Source organism: Nomascus leucogenys, chromosome 8, assembly GCF_006542625.1.
Source record: "Nomascus leucogenys isolate Asia chromosome 8, Asia_NLE_v1, whole genome shotgun sequence".
In the NCBI taxonomy this organism is placed as follows: Eukaryota; Metazoa; Chordata; class Mammalia; order Primates; family Hylobatidae; genus Nomascus; species Nomascus leucogenys.
In genome coordinates, this window is record NC_044388.1 from 21,688,913 (window position 1) to 21,713,914 (window position 25,002).

Below are 25,002 nucleotides of genomic sequence, written 5' to 3' on the forward strand. Positions count from 1 at the left end.
GGGTATTTTGTATGTGGAAGTTGGAAGTACATTCACATATGAAAATTAGACACAGTCATGTACTGGCCATCAAGCACAAGGCCATTATTTACCTGCCACACACAAACTTGTTTCTTCCCTGTTTCTGTTCCATTGCCGCGTGTTACAGAGGGTCCTATCAGGAGGTAGTGTCTGTTTCTCCATCTCTTGACTCTGAGCTGGTTTTGTGACTTTCTTTGGCCAATAGTACATTAACAGATATGATGCAAACTGCGGCATGAAATAAGCTAGCACATTGCGGCTTGCCCACTTGCTGCTTTTGGGAATCCTGTGGCTGCCATCCTGTGACGAGGTTCAGGTTAGCTTACTGAATGTTAAGGTACACAAGGCTCTGTTCTAGCCAACTGCCAGACATATGAGTGAGGCCACTCTAGATCATTCAGCCACCAGCTGACATATAAGAGCCCAGCACAGATCAGCAAGGTTGCCCTATGGCTGAAAAACTGATCAGATGACCTAAAGAATCATGAGCTAATACATGGTTTTTTGAAGCCACTAAGTTTGGAATGGTTAGTTACACAGCAGGAGCCAACTGATAGAGACTGAAAAACAAAACATCCAACAAACATTTAATGGAGATGAGCGTATCTGCTTCTTTCAAAGTGACTTTGTCTTTATACAGGAAGGTAACTCTGTAGAATCTTGTGGCCCAAATAGATTTTAAATAGAATAATGCTTTTGTGCTAATCCCTACCCCTCACCTTCTTGTCCAAACCGCTTCTGAACAACATCAAGAATTTTCAAGGTGAAGTCAAAGGTAAAAATTTGTTTTCATGGGATAAAAATTCACTAGTTTCAAAAAGTAAGGCCCTCAAGAGAATGAGAAGACAAGTCACAGACTAAGAGAAATATCTGCAAAAGCCATATCTCATAAAGGACTTTTATCCAAAATATACAAAGAATTCATAAGACTAAACAATAAGAAAACAACCCAATTTAAAAATGGGCAAAAGTTCTGAACAAATACCTCACCAAAGAAGATATACAGATATAGCAAATAATAAGCATATAAAAAGATGCTCAACATCATATGTCATTAGGGAAATGCAAACAAGACAGTCCACATTAGAATGGCCAAGATCGAAAACACTGACAATACTTAATGCCGGTGAGGCTGTGGAACAACAGCAACTCGCATTCATTGTGGTGGGGACGCAAAATGGTACAGCCACTACAGAAGACAGTTTGGCAGTTTCTTACAAAACTAGACATACTTTACAACATGATCCAGCAATCGTACTCCTTGGTATTTACCCAAATAAGCTGAAAACTTTTGTCTACACAGAAACCTACACGTGGCTGTTTATAGCAGCTTTATTCATAATTGCTAAAACTTGGAAGCAACCAAGATGCCCTTCAGTAACTGATAGAGAAACTGCAGTAGAACCACACAATGAAATATTATCCAGCACTAAAAAGCAATGAGCTCTCAAGAGATGGAGGAGCCTTAAATCCATATTACTAAGTGAAAGAAGCCAACCGGAGAAGGCTACATACTGTATGGGAACTCTGTAGATTCAGTTCAGTTTTGCTATGAACCTAAAACTACTCTACAATATAAAGTTTATTTTTCTAAAAAAAGTAAGGACCTTGAATCAAAACTGACATGAATTACAATGATATTGCTAAAGAATATTAATGGTATACAAGAGCAAGAAAATTGAAGTCAGCAAAAACTCACCAATGGAAAACTAATAAATAAAATAAAATTGTTCATAGGTTGAAGTACTCTATGGCCATTAAAAATAATGAAGTAAGAGCTTAATAACAGAAACATTTTCAGCATACAGTTACATACAAAAATGTATAACAGTATGAAGAGTATGATACCACTTTTGTAAAAAATATGCAAATAGAATATACACAGGAAGGATTATCCTAAGATGTTATGCAGCCACCTTTCAGTGATGCTGAAAGTTGGGGTTTACTTTGCTTTCTTTTCTTCACCTGTATTTTCTAAATTATCTTTAATGACCACGTGTCACTTTTTTCAACATCTTTATTGATATATAATTGAGGTATCTTAAAATTCACCTATTTAAAGCCAACAATTCAGTGGTTTATAATATATTCAGAGTTGTACAACCATCACCACGATCTAAGTTTAGACCACTTTCATCACCCCCCACACCAATACCCTGTACCTATTAGCAGTCACTCCCCTTTTCCCCCACCCACCCCAAGGCAACCACGAGTCCACTTTTTGTTTCTATGCACTTGCCTCACCTGGATATTTCATATAAATGGATTCATATAATATGTGGTCTTTTGCAAATGGCTTCTTTCATTTTAGCATATGTTCAAGGTTCATACATGTAGCATATATCAGTAGTTTATTCCTTTTTATTGCCAAATAATATTCCATCATATGGATATACCATAGTTTTTTCATCATTTGATGAACATTTAAGTTGTTTCTACTTTTTGGACATTACAAATAAAGCTGCCATCAACATTAATGTACATAGGTCTTTATGTGGACATATGTTTTCATTTCTCTTAAATATAGAGGTGGAATTGCTGGGTCATATGGTAACAATGTTTAACATTTTGAGAAAGTGTCCATGGATCACTTTTATAAAAATAAAAAAAGTTGTAAGAATGAAAGCAGAGGCCTCTTGGCCTCACTAGACTAGTTCTCAAGCCTTCTTAAGTCTAATTTGCCAAGCCTAATTTGCCACTTCACCTGAAAAGGATGTCTAAAGAGGCCACTGATTTAAAAGCTGTGTGTCAACATGCACGCCCAGCTTATTCAAGTTGGAAGGGGTCAGAGTGGACCTCTAGTTCAGTGGCTGCTAGGCCTGGCTGAATTTTTTTACATGCAGTTCCCTAATCTCCACCCCGAAGACCCACTGACTTTGCGTCTCCAGGAAGGCAGAGTGACTTGGGAATGCATATTTTTTTGTTGTTTTTTTGAGACAGAGTCTCGTTCTGTCACCCAGGCTGGAGTGTAATGGCATGATCTTAGCTCACTGCAGCCTCAACCTCCCAGGCTCAAGTGAGCCTCCCACTACAGCCCCTCTGAGTAGCTGGGAATACAGGCATGTACCACCATGCCCAGCTAATTTTTATTTCTTTAATGTAGAGAGACAAGGTCTCACTGTGTTGCCCAGGCTGGTTTGGAACTCCTGGGCTTAAACAATCCTCCCACTTCAGCCTCCCAAAGAGCTGGGATTACAGGCATGAGCCAGCCAGCCAGAATGTGAATTTTTAATAAGTCCTCAGGTGATTCTGAGGACTAGCAAGGTTTGGGAACCACTGCGCTAGTCCTTCCTGCCTAAAACATCACTCCTAATTAGTGGTGATGGAACATCTAAGTCACACCAGCATCTGGGAGTTGACAGTCCTAGGCCCCAGCCACTTCCTCTGCTGAAGAGTTCCACATACACTCTCCAATTAGACCTAGTTTTTCCCTTACAATCAACAAAAACAGTCTACTTCCTTCCTCATAAGTCAGCACTTCAAAGATATGAGGAAGCCAGCTACCTGATTACCCTTGTTTTTTCCTCCTCCAAGATAAACATGTCCAGTTGTTTCCCACTGTTTCCAGGTGTCTCCCACATCACTGTCACTCTCACCTGTACCCTAGAGTCTGTTCATGTTTCTCATCAACTATGGCAGTCATGGTGGAACCTAAGACTCCAAGTCAGCCAGCACTAGACTGAAGAAGAGAGGGAGAAGTCCTTCATGCATGTGTTTTCACAAATTTGGTCAAAGATATCTTTTCTAAGCAGTGCTAACCTCATATTATCCAATTATTTATTCAATCAATGTTTGTTAAAAACCTGAACACAAAAGGAACTAATATGGATCCAGAAACCATGAATATAAGGAATGGCTGGTTCCTGACTCAAGGAGTTTGCACAGCAATTTGATAACTTCAGTAATTCCTAGGTAAGGTGAAATGTAGTTGTTTCAAAAGGAGGGGAGAGCAAAGCCAGCTGATAGTCTTATAGATGGCCCCACAAAGCTGGTGGCATTAGGGTTGGGCTGGAAAGGGCGAGCAGCTGCCTCAAACGTGAAGATCTGAGGTGGAGCAGGGTCTCAGCAGAGAGTGAGCAACCACAAAGAAACATGGGCTGTGATCTGGAAATGTTCACTGGGTCACAGCCCAGAGCACTTGAAGTGAAGTAGTAGAGACATTCTTGGCCTGTATTAACTCTTTTTCCTTGGAATTGCTGTCAAATCAGGTATTCTCCATTCTATATTATTGACTTTTTTGAGCTTAAATACAATTTGTTGATACCTAAATGTATTCCTATTACATTTTATTGGGCTGGTTTTGGTCCAACATTCATATACTAAGAGGTAAGAGATTGGAAGGGGTTTAAGAAGGCAGGGAAATCTACTCAAAAAAGAAAGTGGATTAGATCAGTAATTTTCAAGGTTATTATTTGTTTTTAATTAGTAGGATGCTTCCTATAATTATCAACTATAATCTAATTTAGAAACAACATGTAAAAACAGATACATTCAGAAAAAGTGGCTCTGGTTGACACTGGCATGGGTGGGTGGTCCAGAGTCTTCCTCACTCTCAGACATGCCCTGGCCTTCTTCCCCCTCGCCCAACTAGAATGCTTTATGTGGAGCCCAAGAGCATCCATGTTCTTATTCTTAGATCCCAAGGGCCATCCAAGATATTCTGTGGCCTCCCAAAATCAGGTCTCTTCAGGTCTACCACCTTCTAGATCCCTACACAAGCCCCTGAAAAAGATGTGAAACAGGCCAAGGCACAGGATGGCATCAGAAAGCTCATGAAGAAAGACCTCCTCCCAATGAAAGCACATCATTGCCAAGTGCGGCCTCTCAACCAGTTATACACCACCCATAGGCCCTTCCTTTTTATTTAGTTGTATTAAAAGCCTTGGCCAGGTGAATTTCAAAGAACATATTTCAAGGAGTGGTGATGCGTGAACACATAACTACAAGAACACCCTCCAACCTTTTAGGCTCACTGATTTAATATACTTCAGTTCTCTCTGGAGAACCATTTGCCCTCCCTTCATTTGCGGCTCTCAAACTATGCATTTTAAGCTCTTTTAGGGGGCCACATGGAAAGCATAAGAAATGGGGGCAGCCCCTAGGAGCAAAGACCAGCTCCTGGATAACTGCCTGCAAGAAAACAAGGACCTCAGACCTGCAACCACAAGGCCAACAACCTAAGTGAGCTTGGAAGTGGATTCTTCCCCACCAAAACCTCTAATAAGGCACACAGCTCTGCTGACTTCCAATTTCAGCCTTTTGAGACCCTAAGCAGCAAAGGACCTAGTTCAGCCCACCTGGATTTCTGGCCCACAGAAACTGTAAGATAATAAGTAGGCTGTGTGTGTGTGTGTGGTGTGGTGTGTGTGTGTGTTTAAAGCCCTTATAGAATTACCTCCCACTTTTTTTTAATCTCAAACACATTGGGAAAACCTAAAGATACAGCCCTTGTTATCACATTGAGCCCTTAACTTGCCACAGGATGCATAAACATTATTTTTGGGCATGGTGTGAGGGTGTTTCTGGAAAAGATTAGCATTTGAATGGGTCAACTGAGTAGACCAGATGGCCCTCCCCAATGTGGGTGAACATCATCCAGTCACTGAGGACCTGAACAGAACAAAGGGTGGAGGAAGGCTGAATTAACACCACCTGACTGCTTGAACAGGAACATCCATCTTCTGCCCTTGTTGCTCCTGGTTCTCAGGGCTTGGGACCTGGACTGGAGTGCACACCATCAGCTGCCAGCTCTCAGGCCTCTGAACTATACCACTGGCTTTCCTGGGTCTCCAGCTTGCAGACAGCAGACTGTGGGACTCCTCAGCCTCCATAATCACATGAGCCAAAACCTTATAATAAGTCTCTGCGTGCATGTGTATAATCTCCTACTGGTTCTGTTTTACTGGAGAACCCTAATACACTTCTTTCTTGTTGTTCTGTGGCATACACTGAATATTTTAAACCGCATTTGTCACAGGATTTTGAAAACTTGATCATTTGTTTCATCCTCTCTTCCTCTGCAGCAAGAATCAAAATTCACTTGGCCCCATGATCTTCACCAGAACGGCATACTTGCCTCTCCCCTCATCAGATTTAAAAGGTTCCTATGATTTAGGGTCTTCCAGCACCCCTCAGGAAGCTTGACAATGAAGAGGAATTACTGATGAATGTGGAAAGGCCAGGGGGGTGGGCATTCATTTTTAATGACTACACACCTTCCCTTGACTAAATGGAATCAATTCTTCCTGCCTGAATTTCATCTATTCATCATGCTCTCACAGTGGCTGACACACAGTAGGAACTCAATATTTATTTGTTGGATAAATTTTTAAAAAGATATAACTTACTTGTGTCACTAAATTTTGTATATGAAGTGAAATATGGCTGTCTGAGGAAATAGGACAATTGAATTTATGGAAGAAAAAAGTGCAGATAAAGATTAAAGGTCAAATACTTCCTTTTGTCATCTCATTATCCAAACCGTCAACAAGTCCAGTCTTCTTGAAAATACCTCTAGGAGCATCCTGCCTTGCTAGTCCCCCTCAGTGGTACATTCTGTTGGCTACCAAAGCCAACAGCCCCTCGATGGCCCAGGGCTTCTTCCTCACTGACACCCCGCAGGCCTGGACAACCATGACTCTTGACAAGTGGCATGGGTCTGTGACTCAGCCCTGGCCAATGAGACCTGAGGAAATCTCTGTTGGGGGTTTCTGGGAAAGGTTTTACTTGCTAATAAGGGACATGTGGCGGGAAAAAACTGCCCCTGTTCTTCACCATTGTCATCACATTTGCATGAGACACCTAGAATTGCCACAGTCACCTTGTGAGGAGGATCATGAGGAGAGGCCTGCAGACAGGCTGAGGATGAGTACAGAAAGATGGCAGCACCTGGATCCCCGGTGGCATCTTTAAGCCATTGAGAAAGCTGACTCTGCCACCTCCCCACCTTGCTCTAGACTTCCTACTCAGTGAGATGAGATGAACACCCCTAGGGCTTAAGCCACTTTTAGTTGGATTTCCTGCTATGAACGGTGGAAAGCAACCCAACTGATACCCATGACCACCACCCTCATTCTATTTCCCTGGGCTTCTGTTGGCCTTTCTCCCATTCTGGCCCTTTCTCCAGGGCCGATTGTCCCAATGTACAGCTCTCTGATGAAAATCCCACTATGGCTCCCTTCAACCCATTGCAAAAAGTCCAGGCCCTTGCCTCAACCACAGTCTTCCCCAGACTTTTCACAGGCAAACATACTGTCAAGGACACCCTACAGGGCGACTCTGGAGAGACGTCCATGCATGTTATATCCATTTCCTAGGATGGCTATAACAAATGACCACAAAATTGGTGGATTACAACGATAGAAATTTCTCACAGTTCTGGAAGCCAGAAGTTCAAAATCAGTATCACTGAGTCAAAAATCAAGGTTTTAACAGGCCCATGCTCCTTTTGGAGGCCAGGGGGAGAATCCGCTCATTGTTTTTTTCCGGCACTAGTGGCTGCTGGCATTTCTTGTCTTGTGGCCTCACTACTACAGTTTTCAAAGCATTTTCAACTCTCTACTCTGCCTTCACCTCTATGTGTATAAGATCTCCCTCTGCCTCTCTATTACACAGATGCCTACCCACCTCTGTGTGCACACTCACCTCTGTGTGTACACCACCTCCTCTCTGGAAGGAGCTTTCTCTGTGAAAGGGGAACTAGGGAAGCGAGGGTCAGAGGAGAGAGGAGGATTCAGTCTTTACTATATACACATTTGCACTATAAGCATTTTGTTTAAAATTATTATAAAACCTCCAATAACTTTTATCTCAATTTGCAATGTAATATTCCTCAATGGAATTTTTTTACACATGCTCTTAGGTCAGGTTCCCTAGAAGCAGACCCTAAAACAAGTATTCATGTGCAAGTGACTTATTAAGGATGTGCTGCCAGTGAGGGAGCGGGGAAGTCGGACAACAAAGTAGAAGCAGCCCAGGAAGGACACAATTTTAAGAACATCCCGTGACCAGTGGCTTAGTCTGATCCTGTGGGGAGCTCTGAGGGGTGAGTTATGCTCAGAGTTGTCCCCATCTGAGGCCAGGGAGCAGGGCTTTCATACACCCACACTCCTCTGTCATTGACGAGGACCGCCTCAGGGGCACTTGTGGCTCTTGTTGCTTAAAGCAGGGCAGGCTCCTGGAGCTCAGGAGCAGGGCTTTGCTAAGAGGCACAAGTGCTGCCTGTTGGAGGTGAAAGCATGATGGTAAAAAGGGAGGCGAGGCATCTAGATCACCCACATTATCCATAATCAGAGGCATGTAGGAGATCACCCACATTATCTATTACTGAAGGCATCTGGGAGATCATCCACATTACCCACTATGTGTTCTAATTATAAAAAAAAAATTAATAGATGTGCCTTCTCTTCCAGCTGGCCTCTGCTCCTGTCACTTCCCACAGCAGGAAACCCCCACACTCAATTCCCTTAGCCCATGCAAGTCCTGGCTTGACTGCCAATACCCAGCTGGAGCCCACTGTGTCCAGGGGGCCTTGCTCAGTCTCTGCTCTCTCCCAGGGCACTTCTGGTCAGCAGGGCACGATTAGCCTTGAATGCCTTCCCATTTCCTTTGTAGGATGTCTTCTTCCCGAGGCTCCTTGAATGTGTGGGGCCTCAGCAAATGCCCCTTTGCATCCTTGTTCCTGGGCATCAAAGAGTAGTCACTCTCTTTGAGCCTATGGAGTTTCCCAGTTCCCTGAGAGTTCTGTTATGGAACCCCTAAATCACCATCTCAAATGGTTATCATTTTTATGTACTCTTTCATGGATTAAGTCCAGCCCACCTGCCCCATCGGGGAGCAGGAGGACTGGTTTTGGTCCAATAGCCCATCATCTCTGTGTCCTGCCACTGCCACAATCCACACACATTTCAGAACGCCCGAGCAAGTGGCTGCTGCCAAGGAGGAGGCAGGGGGAAAATTCTGGCTAAAAGAGATAAAAGAGGGACAGACAGCCATCCCAGGCTCCACTATCCGAGGACAGGATCAAAGCTTCAGATGAGAAGTCAGGACTCAATAATCAGATCATGGCCTTTTGGGGTCACTATTTCTAAATGTAATCTCTTCCCCATCATTACGGGAAGGGAAATGACTTACCTGGGCAACACAAACTGTACAAACTAAGCTTTTCTCTGTGACGTTCCTAACAGCAGAAGAGTACTAGAGGCCCTCTCCAGAGACAAGAAGAAAAAGAATTTCAGAGGCTCAGAGGAAAGTTCAATGTGGCCCCATGGCAAGAAATACAGGCACGCTGGCTCCAGGTGGACTTGTCACCCTGAGATAAAAGTTGAAGGCAACTAAGGAAAACCACTGTGGCTGTGGAGATGGATGAGTGTGAATTTATAAGGACAGAAGGGGGTACCTGAGCCTCCAGGGATGGTGACAAAAGTGAGGCAAACCCAAAAGAGGAGGAAAGTTGAGCTTGGAATGAGCTGAGGTGTGCAGGTGGCGTGAGGTATACACACATGCACCTCAGCCTAGAATGAGATACGCGAACTACGTATGTGCATGTGTGCACACGTATACACATACGCCATTTAAAATCATGTTCAAAGCAATAAGTTGCACAAGAAAAGAGTATGTTCAAGACAATAAAAATGGGATTATTCAACTCCTGTTTTACTTGCTTTTCTACAAGGAGACAAATTTGGCTAAAGTCTAAGAGACTTTGTGAAGTTTTCTCCCCATTAATGGCATCACAGCATTTGTATCTGATTCATCAGGATTCTCCTGAGAAAGAAAATCAGTAGGCTATCTTGTATCTAGAAAGATTCATTTTGAGGAACTGGCTTACATGACTGTGGAGGATGTAAAATCCAAAGTTTGCAGGGTAGCCCAGCAGGCTGGAAATTCCAGCAGGAGTCGATGTTGCTGTTTTGAGTCTGCAGGCTGAATTCCTTCCTCTTCTGGGATCTCAATCTTTTTTCTTAAGGCCTTCAACTGATTGAAGTCCACTCACATTATGAAGGGTAATGTGCTTTTCTCTTCTACTGAGTTGAATGTTCATCACATCTAAAAATACTTTCATAGCAACATCTAGATTGGTGTTTGATCAAGTAACTGAGTACTACAGCCCAGCAAAGTTGACATAAAATTAATCATCACAGGATAATTCTACAACTTAGTTTTCTCGTTTAACATTTCCTGTAATTCCTTCCATGTCAGCTTATATAGAATGACCTCATCTATAATAAGAATATATTATCCTTTGTTTAACCATTCCCCTACTGATGGACATGAAGATTGTTACCTTTTTTGATATTACAAGTAATGCTGAGATAATATCCTTGTCTTTGCCTTCTTGTGAATACATGCATTTGTTTCTTTAGAAGAGATGGACATGAAGTATGAAATTGCTGAGTCATGGATGGGAGTGGGCATTTCAAATTGTTAACAGATGTTAGCAGTTTGCCCTCTGAAGCAAACTTGAAAATTTTAAATGAGCTCAAGCTGAGATGAATCACATTTTTTTTTTAAAGGAAAAGGCACTCACCCATACATACTATTCTGTAAACAGGTGTGTAACTGTCAACGGTGAGTGGCACACAAGAATTTGATAAAAGTCAAAGTGCTGAAGGCGCTGCTAAAGTAGACCTGACGCTATTCTGACTTCCTCGTCACTCACATGTGCTATGATTTGCTTTGTGGTGGGAAAGGATGGAGATGCAGCCTGGGAGGGGTTTGGGTGTTGATTCCTGGGCCTTTCATGGGAGTGATTGTTCACAGGAAAATCATCCCTATCACAGGAAAAAAGGCAGAGAACTGCTGTCTTTGGCACTAAAGACTATGATCCAGAACCAAAATAATTATCTTGGAGAAACTGTGGCAATAAAAGAAAAAAGCCAGATGGTTTAAGAAGAACAAATACTGGCTCCCTTGTGAATTCTAGAAACCACAGAAATTGATGTTACTCCCTGGCAAATCCTAGAGTGGATTCTTATAGAGATGGTTGGGAGCCTTTGAAAGCAAAAGCTTGAGCCCCAGAAACCTGCAGAATTTCATGAAGAACAAGTGAGACCTAATGTGTTGTTACACAGGATTCACAGGATTATGAGACACGGTTACAGGCCAGAGTACGTTTCAGTTACAGACAAGCATCTCATCGAGCCTTTCACGTAAATACAATAGAGGAATGGAAGATGGAACAACAGGGCCACCTGAATCCACTGCAGAATGGTTTGGGTTAGTGTCAGGCACTGGTGGAGAGATTCCTGCAGCGCGCCGAGGACTATGTCCTTAATCCAGTCTGTTTGCCATTGAGACCAGTCAGGAGCCTCTATACATACGAAGCCTTCAGGGAAGCCAAGGCTGGAAGATCCCCAGAATGAAGGATGATATAACCATGATCAGAAATGTCTTGACAGGCTGGGGAAATGGGCAGAAGCGAACAGTATGAGATAAAATGGGGGTTAACTCAACGAAAGATTGAATACGCAGGCAGAGTGGAGAAGAGCTGACTCCAGAGCCTCATGGCAAAGTCTGCGGGGTTGCAGAGGCTGTAATGATACCCTAGGCCATTCTACCTGAAGCTGTACTCGCGGAAGTCCAAGTCCACCCTGACAGAAGTCAAGTCCTCGCAGGTAGCAGCTGCTTTCTAGGATGCTCATGCCCTTCTGACCTCACCAACGGAGCACGTCAGGGGTAAGCTGTATATAAGTTAGACCCATTATCCTAATTACATGTATTAATTTAAATGATTTAAAAGCATATAAACTATAAGTGCAAAAACAAGTTGTTTCTCAAAAAACTAAGTTGAATTCCTTGAAGAGACTCGGCAAAGAACAATCACTAAAAAGTAACAACCAGCTGAATTAGGTGTGTGTTGGGCAAGGGGACTAGAAAGACTAGAAAAAAATCATGAAAACATAGAAGGATTCTGCAGTCAGATTCCATTGATACTTTAAGGAAACTGACACTGGACATTGTAGCTAGCACACTTTGGGTGTGGTTTATATGAGAAAGATGAGGCAGAACTCTACTTCAGCAGACACTCAACTCAAAAAGACTGGCAAATGGACATGTATTTACATACTTTACATTCAAATAAAATGTGTAAGATAGGAATCTTGATTTTCTTTGGGTCTCTTTAATTGACTTTTTCAATTAACCCACCAGCCACCATACCAACTGCATCAGCTATAAGTGTTTTTTCTACTCTCTTGTGTTCCATTCTGGCACCAAATTTCACGATAAGCACTGATATTCTAGAACATATTCCAGAGAGAGGGATAAACATGGAAAAGGCTCTATGGCTCAGGTAGCACCTGGTGGTGTCTATAAGCTCTGATGGGCTGTCAGGCTCAAAGATACACAGATTCAGAGGAAAGAATCTGTATCTTGCTCTTTACCTATTCATCTATGTATTTTTTCCTTTCCTTTCCAAGAATTACCCTTTCTGCTCACACACTAGACTGTAAACTCAAAGAAAGTAAACAAAATACCTGTTATAAATGCCCTATGGATAGACATTTATCTTACAACTGCCTTTAATTTTAGGCTGTAGGTTTCCAGCTGAGCAAAATGCAATTATTTGCATTTGACTCTACAGGTTCCCTAGCCCAACCTCCTCTGTGCTTTTAGCATAAAACAAAGGCAATGGGGGGAGGATCTGTCTCACTGATAATACCAGGTGACTGACACAGAAAGCAGTATGTAGTGAGGGCTTACTATGTGCCAGGTCCTACATTCACAACTTTTTAATATATTTTCTCTTTTAATTCTCATCAATTTTGAGAGGTTGTTACCAGTATCCCCATTTATACAACTGAAAATAGAAAAAGCAGGGGTGGTTTACTTTTCACATAGTCCCATCACTCAGCTTGGAATCAGGCAGGACGCACACTCGGGCCAGACTCTGGAATCTCCACTCTCTTGCCAACATGCTGCACTGTCCGCACACTACATTTTGGTGTGTGCATGCGTGTGCGTGTGTGCATGCGTGTGAAGAGAGAGGGAAGCCAGCAAGACAAGGCAGAATTGGAATGGCACATCTACACAGGGCTGAGGAATCAGCACAGGAGGAGTAGAGGCAGGAAACGGACAGACCAGTCCCCACTGTGGGACATGAGAAAGAGCTGGTCGGGGACATTTTGTGGTCAGAGCCCTAGAGATTATAGGCCTGCCTCGGAGGACAGTGGTTATCAGAAAAGCAGAGTTAACCAGAAGCCAAAAGGGACCTGCTCAGGCCTTAGAAAGGAAAAATCTTTCCCAGAGGCCAAAAGGGTGGGGGAAAAGAAGTAGCTGGGTCTCAAGGGTAGAAGACGTGAGAGCCGGAAAAATACCCCCAGCCTTACAGAGGGGCAGGCAGGAGAGGGGCTGTCTGCGGGCCCAAGTCAGGGTCTGACGGAGCCTCTTCAAAGAGCTGAGCTGCGGGTGAACCTGTCCCGGACTGGACATTGCTGGGCTGTGCTGGTTACAGAGCTGTCTACACTTAGTTCCCCTAAGACAGGGATTCTCAAGGTGGAGTTCCCACACCAGCAGCAGCAGCTCACTTGAAAATGTTTTAGAAATGAAAATTCTTGGGCCCCATCTCAGAGCCGCCGTTAAAGACTAAATGTTTTCTATCCCCCCACAATGCAAGGCTCCAAGCCCTAGTTTGGCTGTATTTGGACATGGGGCCTCTACAGAAGTAATTAAGGTTAAATGAAGTCATACTCATGGGGCCCTGATCCAACAGGATTAGTGTCCTTATAAGAAGAGACACCAGAGTAGCCCCCTCCCACCTGTGCGTGCTGAGGCACAGGCATGTGAGGATACAGTGAGAAGGAAGCCATCTGCAAGCCAGGAAGAGAGCCCTCACCAGAAACCAAACCCTCCCAGAACCTTGATCTTGGACTTTTCAGCCTCCAGAACTGAGAGGAAAGAAATTTCTGTTGTTTAATCCATCTAGTCTGGTATTTTGTTATGGCAGCCTAAGCAGACTAAGACATCCATTGAATAGGAAATAGCTGTGTTTTAAAAAGCTCTCCAGGTGATTCTGATACAAGCTCAATTTTGAGAAACACTAGTCTACCTTGGGCTGAACCAAAAAGCCTTCAACCCTATCAGCAAGCATTACTGGAGTGCCTTGGAGAACCAAGATGAATATTCCCAGACCAAGAAACTCACAATGGAGGGAGGAAAGTGGACAAATAAATAACAATGATAGAGTACCACAGGAGCTGTGATAGGGTCATGCCCAGAGAGTTATGAGAACACAGAGGAGGGGTCTTTCATCCTGCAGGAGGTGACCTAAGAGCTGACTCCTGAAGGTTGCTTCCACCAGCTGCAAAGAGGAAGAGAAACCCATAAACCAAGGAGTACAGTCTTCCCACAAGATCTCTCCTCCATCTACTTTCAGGAGATATCAATCTCAGAGGCTGTGTTAGCCTGACTGCGTGGAGCAGAAACTTGAGACAGCACTGGGCAGTAAGCCTGAAGGTACTGAGGATGCCCAAGTCACCTCCTTTGACACAGTTCTGTCCCCCAGGCATTGGCACTCCAGGCCTCTGATGGGAGCAGCAGCCTTGATGATCTCAGAAATGCCTTCAGGTCTTCCTTTCATTATCTTGGTGAATAGCATATGGCATCCTTCCACCAGCACCAATCTCCCTATCAAACAGTAGCCTGGCCAACCTTGGTTTTCTCTTCTGAATACACTTTTTCATTCTTGACAACGAAGCCAGACTGAGAATTTTCACAGTCTTTAAGCTCTGCTTCCCTTTTGATTACAAACTCCATTTTCAGTTTGTTTCTCCCTTCCTGCATTTTACTATCAGTAGCCAAGAACAGCTGCACTGCACCCTCAATACTGCTTAGAGATTTCTTCCACCAAATATCCTAGTTTGTCCCTCTTTGGTTCTGCCTTCCACAAAGCGCAAGGATGCGAACACAATTTAGCCAAGTTCTTTGCCACTTTATAATAAGGATGGCCTTTCCTCCAGTTTCCAATACCTTGTTCCTCATTTCCATCTAAGACCTTATCAGAATGGCCTTTACTGTCCATATGTCTATGAACATTCTGATCATGACTACTTAGATAATTTCTGATAAGTCTGAGGCCCTCTCTACAGCTCTCCTTCTTCTGAGCCCTCAACAGAATCACCCTAACACTCCATTCACAGAAATCTAGGCTCTTTCTAGCCTGTATGTCCAAACTCTTCCAGCATCTACCCATTACCCTGGTTCCAAAGTCACTTCTACACTTTCAAGTATTTGTTATAGCAACAACCCCACTTCTTGGTACCAATTTCTGTCTCAGCCCATTCCTAGTCCTATAACAATATACCACAGGCTGGGTAATTTATAAACAATAGAAACTTATTCCTCACATTTCTGGAGGCTGGCAAGTCCAAGATCAGGCATCTTGACACTGACCAACAGGTTCAATGTCTGACAAAGGCCCATTCCTCATAGATGGTGCCATGTAGGTGTCCTTGCGTGATGAAAGGTGGAAGACCAAAAAGGGGAGGCAGTGGTCTGCAGCCTCTCTTCTAAGAGCATTCATCCTATCCATGAGGGTGGAGCCTTTGCAGCCTCATCATTCCCAGGGTCCCACCTTTCAAATCCATCACCTTGTGGGGTACAGTTCCAACATGGGAGTGGCATCTATACCCACCCTGGTTCTTAAAATGGAGTGAGCCTCAGAATCTCCTGCAGGGCCTGCTAAAACGCAGACTGCCAGGCCCCACCCCCAGAGGGTTCAGCAGATCTGGAGTGGAGCCCAAGAATCTGCATTTCTAGTAACTTCCCACATGATGCTGAGGCTACTGGTCCTGCAGTCACATTAATTTTTAAGAACCATTTTATAGATGATTTTGGATCACTGCCATCAAGTCATCTTTTTTGAGGAACCACAGAGCCCTCCCTTAACAGCCATTTTAACATACAGACAGCAGGAATTTCACACACATCCCCATGGCCTGCCAATCACTCGGCACAGGCACATGTTTTGGGTGCAGCCATGCATCGCTACTGTTACAGCCAAATGTTACAGAGCAAACTGAATGCCGGCTGCTCAGTCCTTCAGATCCTCAACTCTTGGCATTTCATGTTTCACCACCACCTGGAGCCTTGACTCCACCACACGTGATGGGCCATGTGACCTGCCCAGCTTACAAGTTGAGGAAGGACAGGGTCCTGAGGGGTGACAGGACCTGCCCACACTCGCTTGGCATCTTGGACTGAGCCTTACTTCCTCTGCATCCCATTTCTAGTTAGGAGCATGGACCCTGGAGAGACCATGGGCACCAGGGTCACACAGGAGTAACTGGTGGAGCTGATCTCACACCAGGTTATCACCTGGTTCCTGACTTCCCTCAGGACTTCTGGCCCCTACGCTAACCAGCCCCGGATGCTGTGACTTTCCAACTCCTGCTTCTGACGACTCCAGTTCCTTTGGGTACTCCATTGCCATCACACTTGCAAGCAGTTATTTCTCATCCCTGTTCAGACGCAGGCATGCCCCTCAACAGCCTTGCTCCTCACTTCACGCGTGCTGGGAACCGCTGCAGCTTCAAAGCTGAGTAAGAGTGTCCCGGGGGACATCCAACTCACCACCCCCATCCTATCTCCACTTCAATAACCAGGCAAGGGACTGCCTCAAGGCTGCAGTTCTGGCAGGCACAAGGGCGTGGCAAGCACTGGCTGTCTAGAGGGTCCCAGCGCCCCACACTCCTCACAAAGAGTTGTATCCACCTCTGTCTTCCCTCAGCCTGGAGAGCCCTGTTAGGCAGAGGCCCTCCCAGCAATGCCAATCCTGTGTTCTTCCAAGGCATTCAGAAATCAGTTCTCTATGTCCATGGCTGGGCACGGTGGCTCACGCTGTAATCCCAGCACTTCGAGAGGCCAAGGCAGGCAGATCACTTGAGGTCAGGAGTTTGAGACCAGCCTGGCCAACATGGTGAAACCCTGTCTTTACTAAAAATACAAAAATTAGCTGGGTGTGGTGGCGGGTGCCTGTAGTCCCAGCTACTCTGGAGGCTGAGGCAGGAGAATCACTTGAACCCAGAAGGCAGAGGTTGCAGTGAGCCAAGATCATGCCACTGCACTCCAGCCTGGGCGACAGAGCGAGATGCCATCTCAAAAAAACAAAAAACCAAAAACCAAGAATTCAGTTCTCTATATCCAAATAGCTTCTCCCTTTATATCCCAGACGCTGTGTGTACAAGAGACTAGGCTAAAAAGTCCGTGCTTCCACAGTTAGAGAAATGCCCTTCAGGTGCACACTAGTGAATCTTGGAAGTAAATTAGCTCCTCCAAAGTCCCAGCAGAACATGGTTGGAGGAATTCCCCTTCCCACAGCAATTTGGTGGCCTCATGAGTCAACATTTCTCAAAGACATTCTTCAGTATTCAATGTGCAATCTTGGACCAGGCACCTAACCTCTCTGTGCCTCAGTTTCCTCATCTATATAACAGGGGCAATAACAGTATTTACTTAAAAGGCTGATTGTGCAGATTAAGGGAGCTCATGTGCATAACTCTAAGGATAACTGGCAGAGGGAGCCACAGGGTCTGGCTCCAATAACGATGCTGCTCTGAGTATTACAGAGGCCACAAACTATGTGGCCTCATTTATATCTCTTAGAGTTGTCAGTTATATGCAAATTAATGAAAGACAACTCTCCTTCCACCAAATGGCCAGGCACATGCAATGTGCTTTTCCTGCAGAAAGCGAAGAGTAGGGCCCACCCCTACACCTGGGGCTGGGAAAAGAGGGGAATGAAAAGACTAAGGGGATCCTTCTAGGACCTACCAGGTCAACTCCCTCTCAGAAGAAAGCCACAGCTGAGCAACAGCCCCACGGTCAGATCGAGCAGGCGGATAAAACAATTGCTGTCTAAACAAAAGAAGCGGGGCTGCCAACCCCACACTTACTTCCAGGACTGTCCATTGTTCAACCACAATAGCATCATAGCCCTGTATGGTTTTGCTATCTTCTGTGGAAACAGCTTCAAAGATGAATACTCCATCTGTCAAGCCATGTAAGGAATCTGTGGAAAAAGAAAAAGGCGGGGGTGGGGGGGTTTGTAAACCGTCTGTGACAGAAGTCTTCTAAGCAGCAAACATTTCCACTGCATTCATTAATAATCCCAATCAGAACATCTTTTCAGCATGTTAATTAAAGAAGGCACACACAGCCATAGAGTCTATCTAGCCCTATCAGAATGAATGAGGCTAATTTACCTCACAGTTTTGAATAATATCCTTGATTTTATGAGCCCAGATTTCATTGTTAGCAATCACCATTTGATTTCACGCGTTTACCTTCCTTTTCATGCTCCAGCGTCAGGATGCACTGGGGAGAGCTTATCCAGGGTAAAACACAGTCATTTAGAAACAGTTTTTAGGAGCAAACTATATTTAGGTGAGGGTTTTTTTTTTTTTTTTTTTTTTAAGGGAAGAGATATAACACACCAGATCTGAGCTTGTCAGATGCGTCGATTTTTGGAAGTTCACATGATGTGGGCTGCTGTCCAGATAACATCTTAGGCAGCTCTTGTCAAGAGGTGGAATGTGGGGGAGAGGGAATTTTCCCAAATAATTTACCACTGGAGATGTTTCCCTGGGCACTGCTCTAGTCAATGTACCAGGTTCTGAGCTCTGTACAATTCGACAAGTATACATGAAATGTATAGCATGATCAAGAACTATCTTAGGCAATGAGGGTAAAAAGAAATACAGAACAGGCCAGGCACGGTGGCTCACACCTGTAATCCCAGCACTTTGGGAGGTCAAGGCAGGAGGATTCACTGAGCTCAGGAGTTCAAGACCAGCCTGGGCAACACAGTGAAACTATCTAAACTAAGATACAAAAAGTTAGCTGGGCGTGGCAGGGTGTGGCTGTAATCCCAGCTACTTGAAAGGCTGAGGCAGGAGAATAACTTGAACCGGGGAGGCGGTTGCAGTGAGCTGAGATAGCACCACTATACTTCAGCCTCGGCGACAGAGCGAGACTCTGTCTCCAAAAAAAAAAAAAAGAAATACTGAACAGAGTCCTTGCCCCTATAGAATACACTAAGGGAAGCACCTTTTGCCCCTTTGTTTGGGGCATGGCTCCTAAATGTCCTAGGTTCATTTTGATAAGGGATTTGGGGGAAGAAGACTGACTTAGAAGCAAGTGGTTTGGGGCTAGGCTCTATCATGAAAGGTGATGTGACTCTTTCAAGGGCTGGGTCTCTCATATATGGGATTATGGACAATCTCTCTTGGTTCCCAGAGTTGATGCTATAAACACTGCTCAATCATAATATTATGGACTGAATTGTGTCCTCCCAAAATTCGTATGTTGAAGCCCTAACCCGCAATGTGACTATATTTGGAGACAGAGCCTTTAGGAAGGTAATTAAGGTTAAATGAGGTCCTAGTCCTTCTTTAACTAGGGTGGGATGGGGCCTTAGTCTAATAGGACTGGTGTCCTTATTAGAAGAGGAAGAGAAACCAGAGCCCTCTCTCTCCCTCTCCTGGCGTGTGTAAAGAGGAAAAGCCACGTGAGGACACAGCAGGAAGGTGGCTGTCTGCAAGCCCGGAAGAGAGCCCTAGCCAGAAACTGAAGTTGTTGGAACCTTGACCATGGACTTCTATCCTCCAGAACTGAGAGAAAATAAGTGTCTGTTGTTTAAGCCACCCGGTGTGTGGTATTTTGTTATGACAGTCCTAGTAAACTAACATACAAACAAAGCACATTTCAATGATATGCTCTTTTAAAAGGACAATTTTTAATAGGGCAAATCCATAATAATGTGACATTTTTTTTTCATGGGGAGGGAAGGGAGACAAATTCAGAAAGTCCCCTGAATCACGCTGGAGTTCCTGGAACTGCCAGTATTTTCTAGAAGTCACAAAGAAAAAGACTGACAAATGTGAATATATAACAATCTTTAGCTTTGGCTCCCAAGAGACCCCATAAACAAAAGGTCATCAACATGAGAAAATTATTTGCAACAATAACAAAAATAAAGGCTAAGCTTAATATTTTTATATATAAAAAGCTTTTATAGATAGTTAAAAATACTGAAACACCATTAGAAACAAAGGACATAAAGCAATTAATTAATTCTCTTTATCTTTCCATGGCCAGTAAACATTGAAAAAAATTGCAATTTCTTTTTTTTTTGTTTGTTTGTTTGAGATGGGGTCTCACTCTGTCTCTTAGACTGGAGTGCCATGGCACAATCACGGCTCACTGCAGCCTCAACCTCCTGGGCTCAAGTGATCCTCCCACCACAGCTTCCCGAGTAGCTGGGACCACAGGCACATGCCACCACCCCAGCTAATTTTTTATTATTTGTAGAGATGGGGTCTCACTATGTTTCTCAGGCTAGTTTCGGACTGCTGGACTCCCAAAGTGCTGGGATTACAGGCATGAGCCACTGTTCCAGGCCTCAATTTCTTTTTTATTTAGCAAGGTGACAAATTTTGAGAAGAAAATTTTCACTGCTGGTAAAGGTATGGTGATATGGAAAAGTTTACAGTGCTTAAGGGAATTTTAACTGTACAATCTTTATAGAAAGCAATTTAACAATGTTGCAGGAGCTTGCCACAAAAAGTCCACCCTCTTTCACCCAGAAATCTTACCTTTCTTGTCTATCATGAGGTAATAACCTCCAGTGCCATCAAATATCCATCTGCAAGCATTACTTATAAAATTACTTAAAAACTTAATCTAAATCTTCAACAATCCAAATATTTAACCATAGAAAAATAGTTAAATTTGGAGATTTCTATAAAATACTAGGCTGACCCTAAAAATATTATGGGAATTTAATGATTTGGAAAAATGCTTTAGATACAATATTATGGAGAAAAAAACTAGGATATAAAACTGCCACATGAGCTCAATATGGATTTTTATGTTAAAACGGTTTAGACAAACTTTAAGGAAATAAACAAAATGCTAGCAGCAGTTATAAGTGGTAGAATTACATATGAGTTTTCTTTTATATCCTTTTCTGTGAGGTTATTAACAAGTTAATACAGGTATAACACAAGTAAATGGACAACACAGATGACAAAGAATTTCCTTTTTCTCTCCTCTACAAGGCTTTTAAAGGCCTAACTAGAATCAAAGAGTTTTTTAAAACTATGGGGAGATGATTTTAGTATAATCTAAATAGACTTCCTTAGAGGAGTCTAAAAATGGCAGATAGGGCCTCAGAAGGGGGAGTGACATGTTACTGGAGTTCAAGTGTACACTGAATAACCTTCCAGCCATTCATTATGACACCTACTGGGAATCTATTATGTGCCAAGTAGTCCTGTAGTCACTAGAGATCTCATAAGCAGCAAGACAAAGTCCCTGCCTCCATGAAGCTTACCTTGCAGTGGAAGAGGAAGACAGTAACATCATGTCAGAGGTGATACATGCTAGAAAAATACTAAGTGGGCCAAGGGGAGAGTGTGAAGGTGGACACAGTGGTGGCTATTTTTGAAAGAGGCATCAGGGTAGGGCTCCCCACTTCGAGTGAACTAAGCAAGCAAGGAATATGGATCTGCAGGGTTTGAGAGTTCCAGGAGGAAGGGACAGCCAGCCTTTCATGCAAAGTGAGTGAAGGACAGCCAAGGACCAGGTGAGCAGCAGAATCAGGAGAGAAGGTGGTTAAGACTAAATTGACTGGTGTGGAGGCCAGCCACTTAGGACTCTGTTCATCTGACTTGCTTGGCCAATGGGATATTGGCAGGTGTAATGCAAGCAGAGACATAAAAAGCACATGTGTGGTTGAGCTTGGCCTCTTGTGTCTTTGCCATTACATTGAGAGGGCATGCCCCAGTTAGCCAGTTGGTTCTAGGGAGATGAAGGACAAATGAAGCAGAGCTGCCCCGGTGGAGCCCAGCTGAGACCAGGTCTGCCTCAACAGAGCTGCTCCAGCCAACCCCAAAATCTGGAGACCAGAGTAAATTGTTACCATTGTAAGCCAATGAGTTCTGAAGTGGTTTGTTACACAGCATTATTGGAGCAATAGCTGACTGACACAATGCCCAACCTAGACCTAAAAACAAGACCACTGTACTTTGCTTAGCTTGGGTCCTTATTCCAGAATAATAGGAAGGCCTAACCAGTTCAACAAACCATGGCTGTAAGGTAATAAGCACAGCAGCCTTATCCTGATGTTTTCCCAACATAAGATAGTTCTCCATTTCAAGTAAGAGCCCTACGGGTACACCAATAACACACTCCAGCTTCTTGTTTTCTATCCTGAGAGTCTGTTATCAAACAGCCTTGGCAGATGCTAAGCTTGCCTCTCTCATCTGCTTTGCTAAAATGTTTCTCCCAAGTGCTTATTCCATGGCCTCCTAAGAGACATGTTTCATAGGTTATCAGGGAAAAACAGCTGCTCTACGGCTAAATCACGTCACAAGTATTTTGGGGTCCAAGGCGAGTATGGACCATAGTCCAGCTTACTTTTTAAGTTCTGGGAACACTCCAGGAGTCCATCTGGAGCCCCTATCACAGTAGGGATGCCCTAAGAGACCCCTTCGAGTAAAGCCCTCCCAAATCCTGACCTGGGCATGCTTGAGACCAGAAGACACTCAATGATTCCATCAGGATTGTATCAACACAGCACACATTTCCTCAAGACTTCTACAAAAATAAGTTATATCAAATTTCCAAAGCCTCTACCTACAGATCTTCTCAGTGGAAAACTTCTAAGCCCTTTAAAAGTGCCTGCCGTGTGCTTTTAGTACTTAAGTGCTTAATTCAGCATAAATTATATGATGGTGTTTAGCCTGCCCATGGCGAGCATGGCAGAGCTGAGGTCCAGAAGAGGGAAGGGGACACTTGCAGCCCATCCAGACTTTTTCTCCATCCCCTGCCGGGCTTCCTCTCTTTCCTCCTGAGTCACAGGCCTGGGAGAGGGGCTGTGTAGTCAGCAGGGAAAGCTACGGCTGGCTTGGGGGCATGAAGGAGGAACACACCCAGATCCTTATTCACCACCCACTGCATCCACTGCCTGCCTCCCAGCCTCCCCACCTCAGCCTAATGCTCCAGTATTCTGAATCCAGAGCGCTGATTCACCTACTTAACCATGAGGCTGAAGTTCAGAATGGCTGTCAAAATCTGGTTATCTGTAACAGCAAAAAAAGTCAATGAACCAGAGAGCAGACAGCTGGGCTTTTAAAGAGTCGCTTGTTTTGACGGCCTTGTCCACTCCTTGTCTCCTCATTACCTTCATGGCTCAGCCTCACTATAATGTGCACCGAATTGGGTATAAATAGGTCTATCTTAGAGTGAAGGCTCCAATGTAAAAAGGTTAAACTGCCCTCCATCTATGGAAAACATTCCATTATCACTGCATTTTTTATTAAAGCGAAGATGCTTCCCTACTGTGCACAAAAAGCTATTTTCCCTCGTACTGTATAAATATTTGATGCTGGTCTCTTGGCAAAAGGCCACCTTAATATTCCAAGCTTATGATTTACAAGAAGGATGTGGGAAAAGGAGATGTGTCATATTTCAAGAGGTAAATTCTGTGAGGCAACCACTCTTCTGCAGCCTCTGAGACATTAAGACTCTGTCTATCAAGCTAACCTTCAGGCTCAGCCCTAGGGTGCTGTGCTTCGCCAAAGTCTAGCCTGAATGTGCATGCCATGACAAGCGGTCAATGCATTTGGTCTATTTTTGCAGGGTTAAAAACAAAGTGTTACTGTTCTCCTTTAAACAAGCTAGACTGGACTAGATTGTCCACCCTGGAGTAGCTGGCATAACAGATGCTCTTGGCTGAGGGTGCCTTCTCTCCATCAGAGGTCGCACAGTGTTCTTGGTACCACCTTGATTCCAGGATTGGCAATCGCCAACTGCATAAGCGCAATTGCACATGCAGTCATGCGACATGTGATCCCATGGCAAATGTAATCACTGCTCGGCCAATCCCAGGTAACGGTGCCATATTGCTTCCCAATCACACTGCAGCTAATTTGCTCTATTAACCAAAGAATGAGCAAGGCTGCTGCCTTCTCTTGCTTCTTGAACACTCACTGCTGCTATGGGCGGGCCTGCCTTCCTACATTCTCAATCTGAGGCACTGAATAATCTAGAAAAGATATTACTCCTCTTCAGCTAGAAAAGGGTTAGCTTGCAAGTTGCAGCGCCATTAAACTGACCAGATAGGGAAGAAACATTCTGATTCAGTGTTAGCTGGATGTGAGGCGCTCTGCCAGGTGCAGTTCAAGGCTTTTCGTTGAATCCTCCCCAAAATTCTGTAAGAGCTGTCATTCCCTTTTAGTGGGTAGATAACTGAGTTAAATGATTAGTCCATGTTCATATGGAATACAAGGGCCAAACCAGATCTGAAATGTGATTTGTTTGATCCTAAAACCTACCCATTTTCAACAATAGACATTTATTGAGCTACTACTATGATGAAGCAGACCCTGCTTGAGGAACTGGGGGTAGGTGCTAAACAGGCTAGGTTTCTACCCTTGCACAGCTGGTGTTTTCTGACCACTGCACCATACTCTCTCTGCCTTGGTGGTTAGGTTGAGATTTCAGTCGGGTCACAATGAGATGGGCTTAGGGCTTCTGTTTGGGGCCACATCTGTGCAGATGCCATGCTGTCCTATATGGAGCAAAAAAAAATAAATAAAAATATGCTTGTAAATGGCTAAGTTATGTATATAGCTGGGTATTTGACACAATGGAATAGCACACAGCAACGAGAGAAAATGGTCTGCAATTACATGTAAAAATATGGATGAATCCCACAATGACAAGTATATAAAGTTTGTTCATAGTTCAAAATCCATCAACAGTGTTTCAGGTAGGAACTGTGGTTACTCTGGGGGGATAGAAACAGCGTGGAGCATGCAGGGGCTTCTAGGGGCTTGATAAGTTCTATTTCTTGATCTATGTGCTGGTGACATGGATGTGCTCACCTTGTGAAAAGCCACTGAGCTATATCCTATGATCTGTACAATTTTTTTACGTGTGTGCTAAACTGCAATAAAAGTTTTTTTAAAGGTGCCCTAT

The 25,002-nt window shown here is 43.9% G+C and overlaps 2 protein-coding genes across 4 annotated transcripts in view; one reads left to right on the top strand and one right to left on the bottom strand.

Annotated features, from left to right (window-relative positions):
- Positions 1-12,120, top strand: part of OXNAD1 (oxidoreductase NAD binding domain containing 1) — an 87,609-nt gene extending 75,489 nt beyond the window's left edge. The window contains exon 11 of the mRNA XM_030816871.1: positions 9,207-12,120. The gene's annotated coding sequence lies outside the window, so the exon portion shown is untranslated. The remainder of the gene's footprint in view (positions 1-9,206) is intronic.
- The window catches only part of RFTN1 (raftlin, lipid raft linker 1), a 203,177-nt gene that overhangs the window by 24,357 nt on the left and 153,818 nt on the right, over positions 1-25,002 (bottom strand). For all 3 annotated transcript variants that reach the window (XM_030816864.1, XM_030816865.1, XM_030816866.1), the window contains exon 7: positions 17,913-18,028. In XM_030816864.1, coding sequence (XP_030672724.1) covers positions 17,913-18,028 — 116 coding nt within the window. The remainder of the gene's footprint in view (positions 1-17,912; positions 18,029-25,002) is intronic.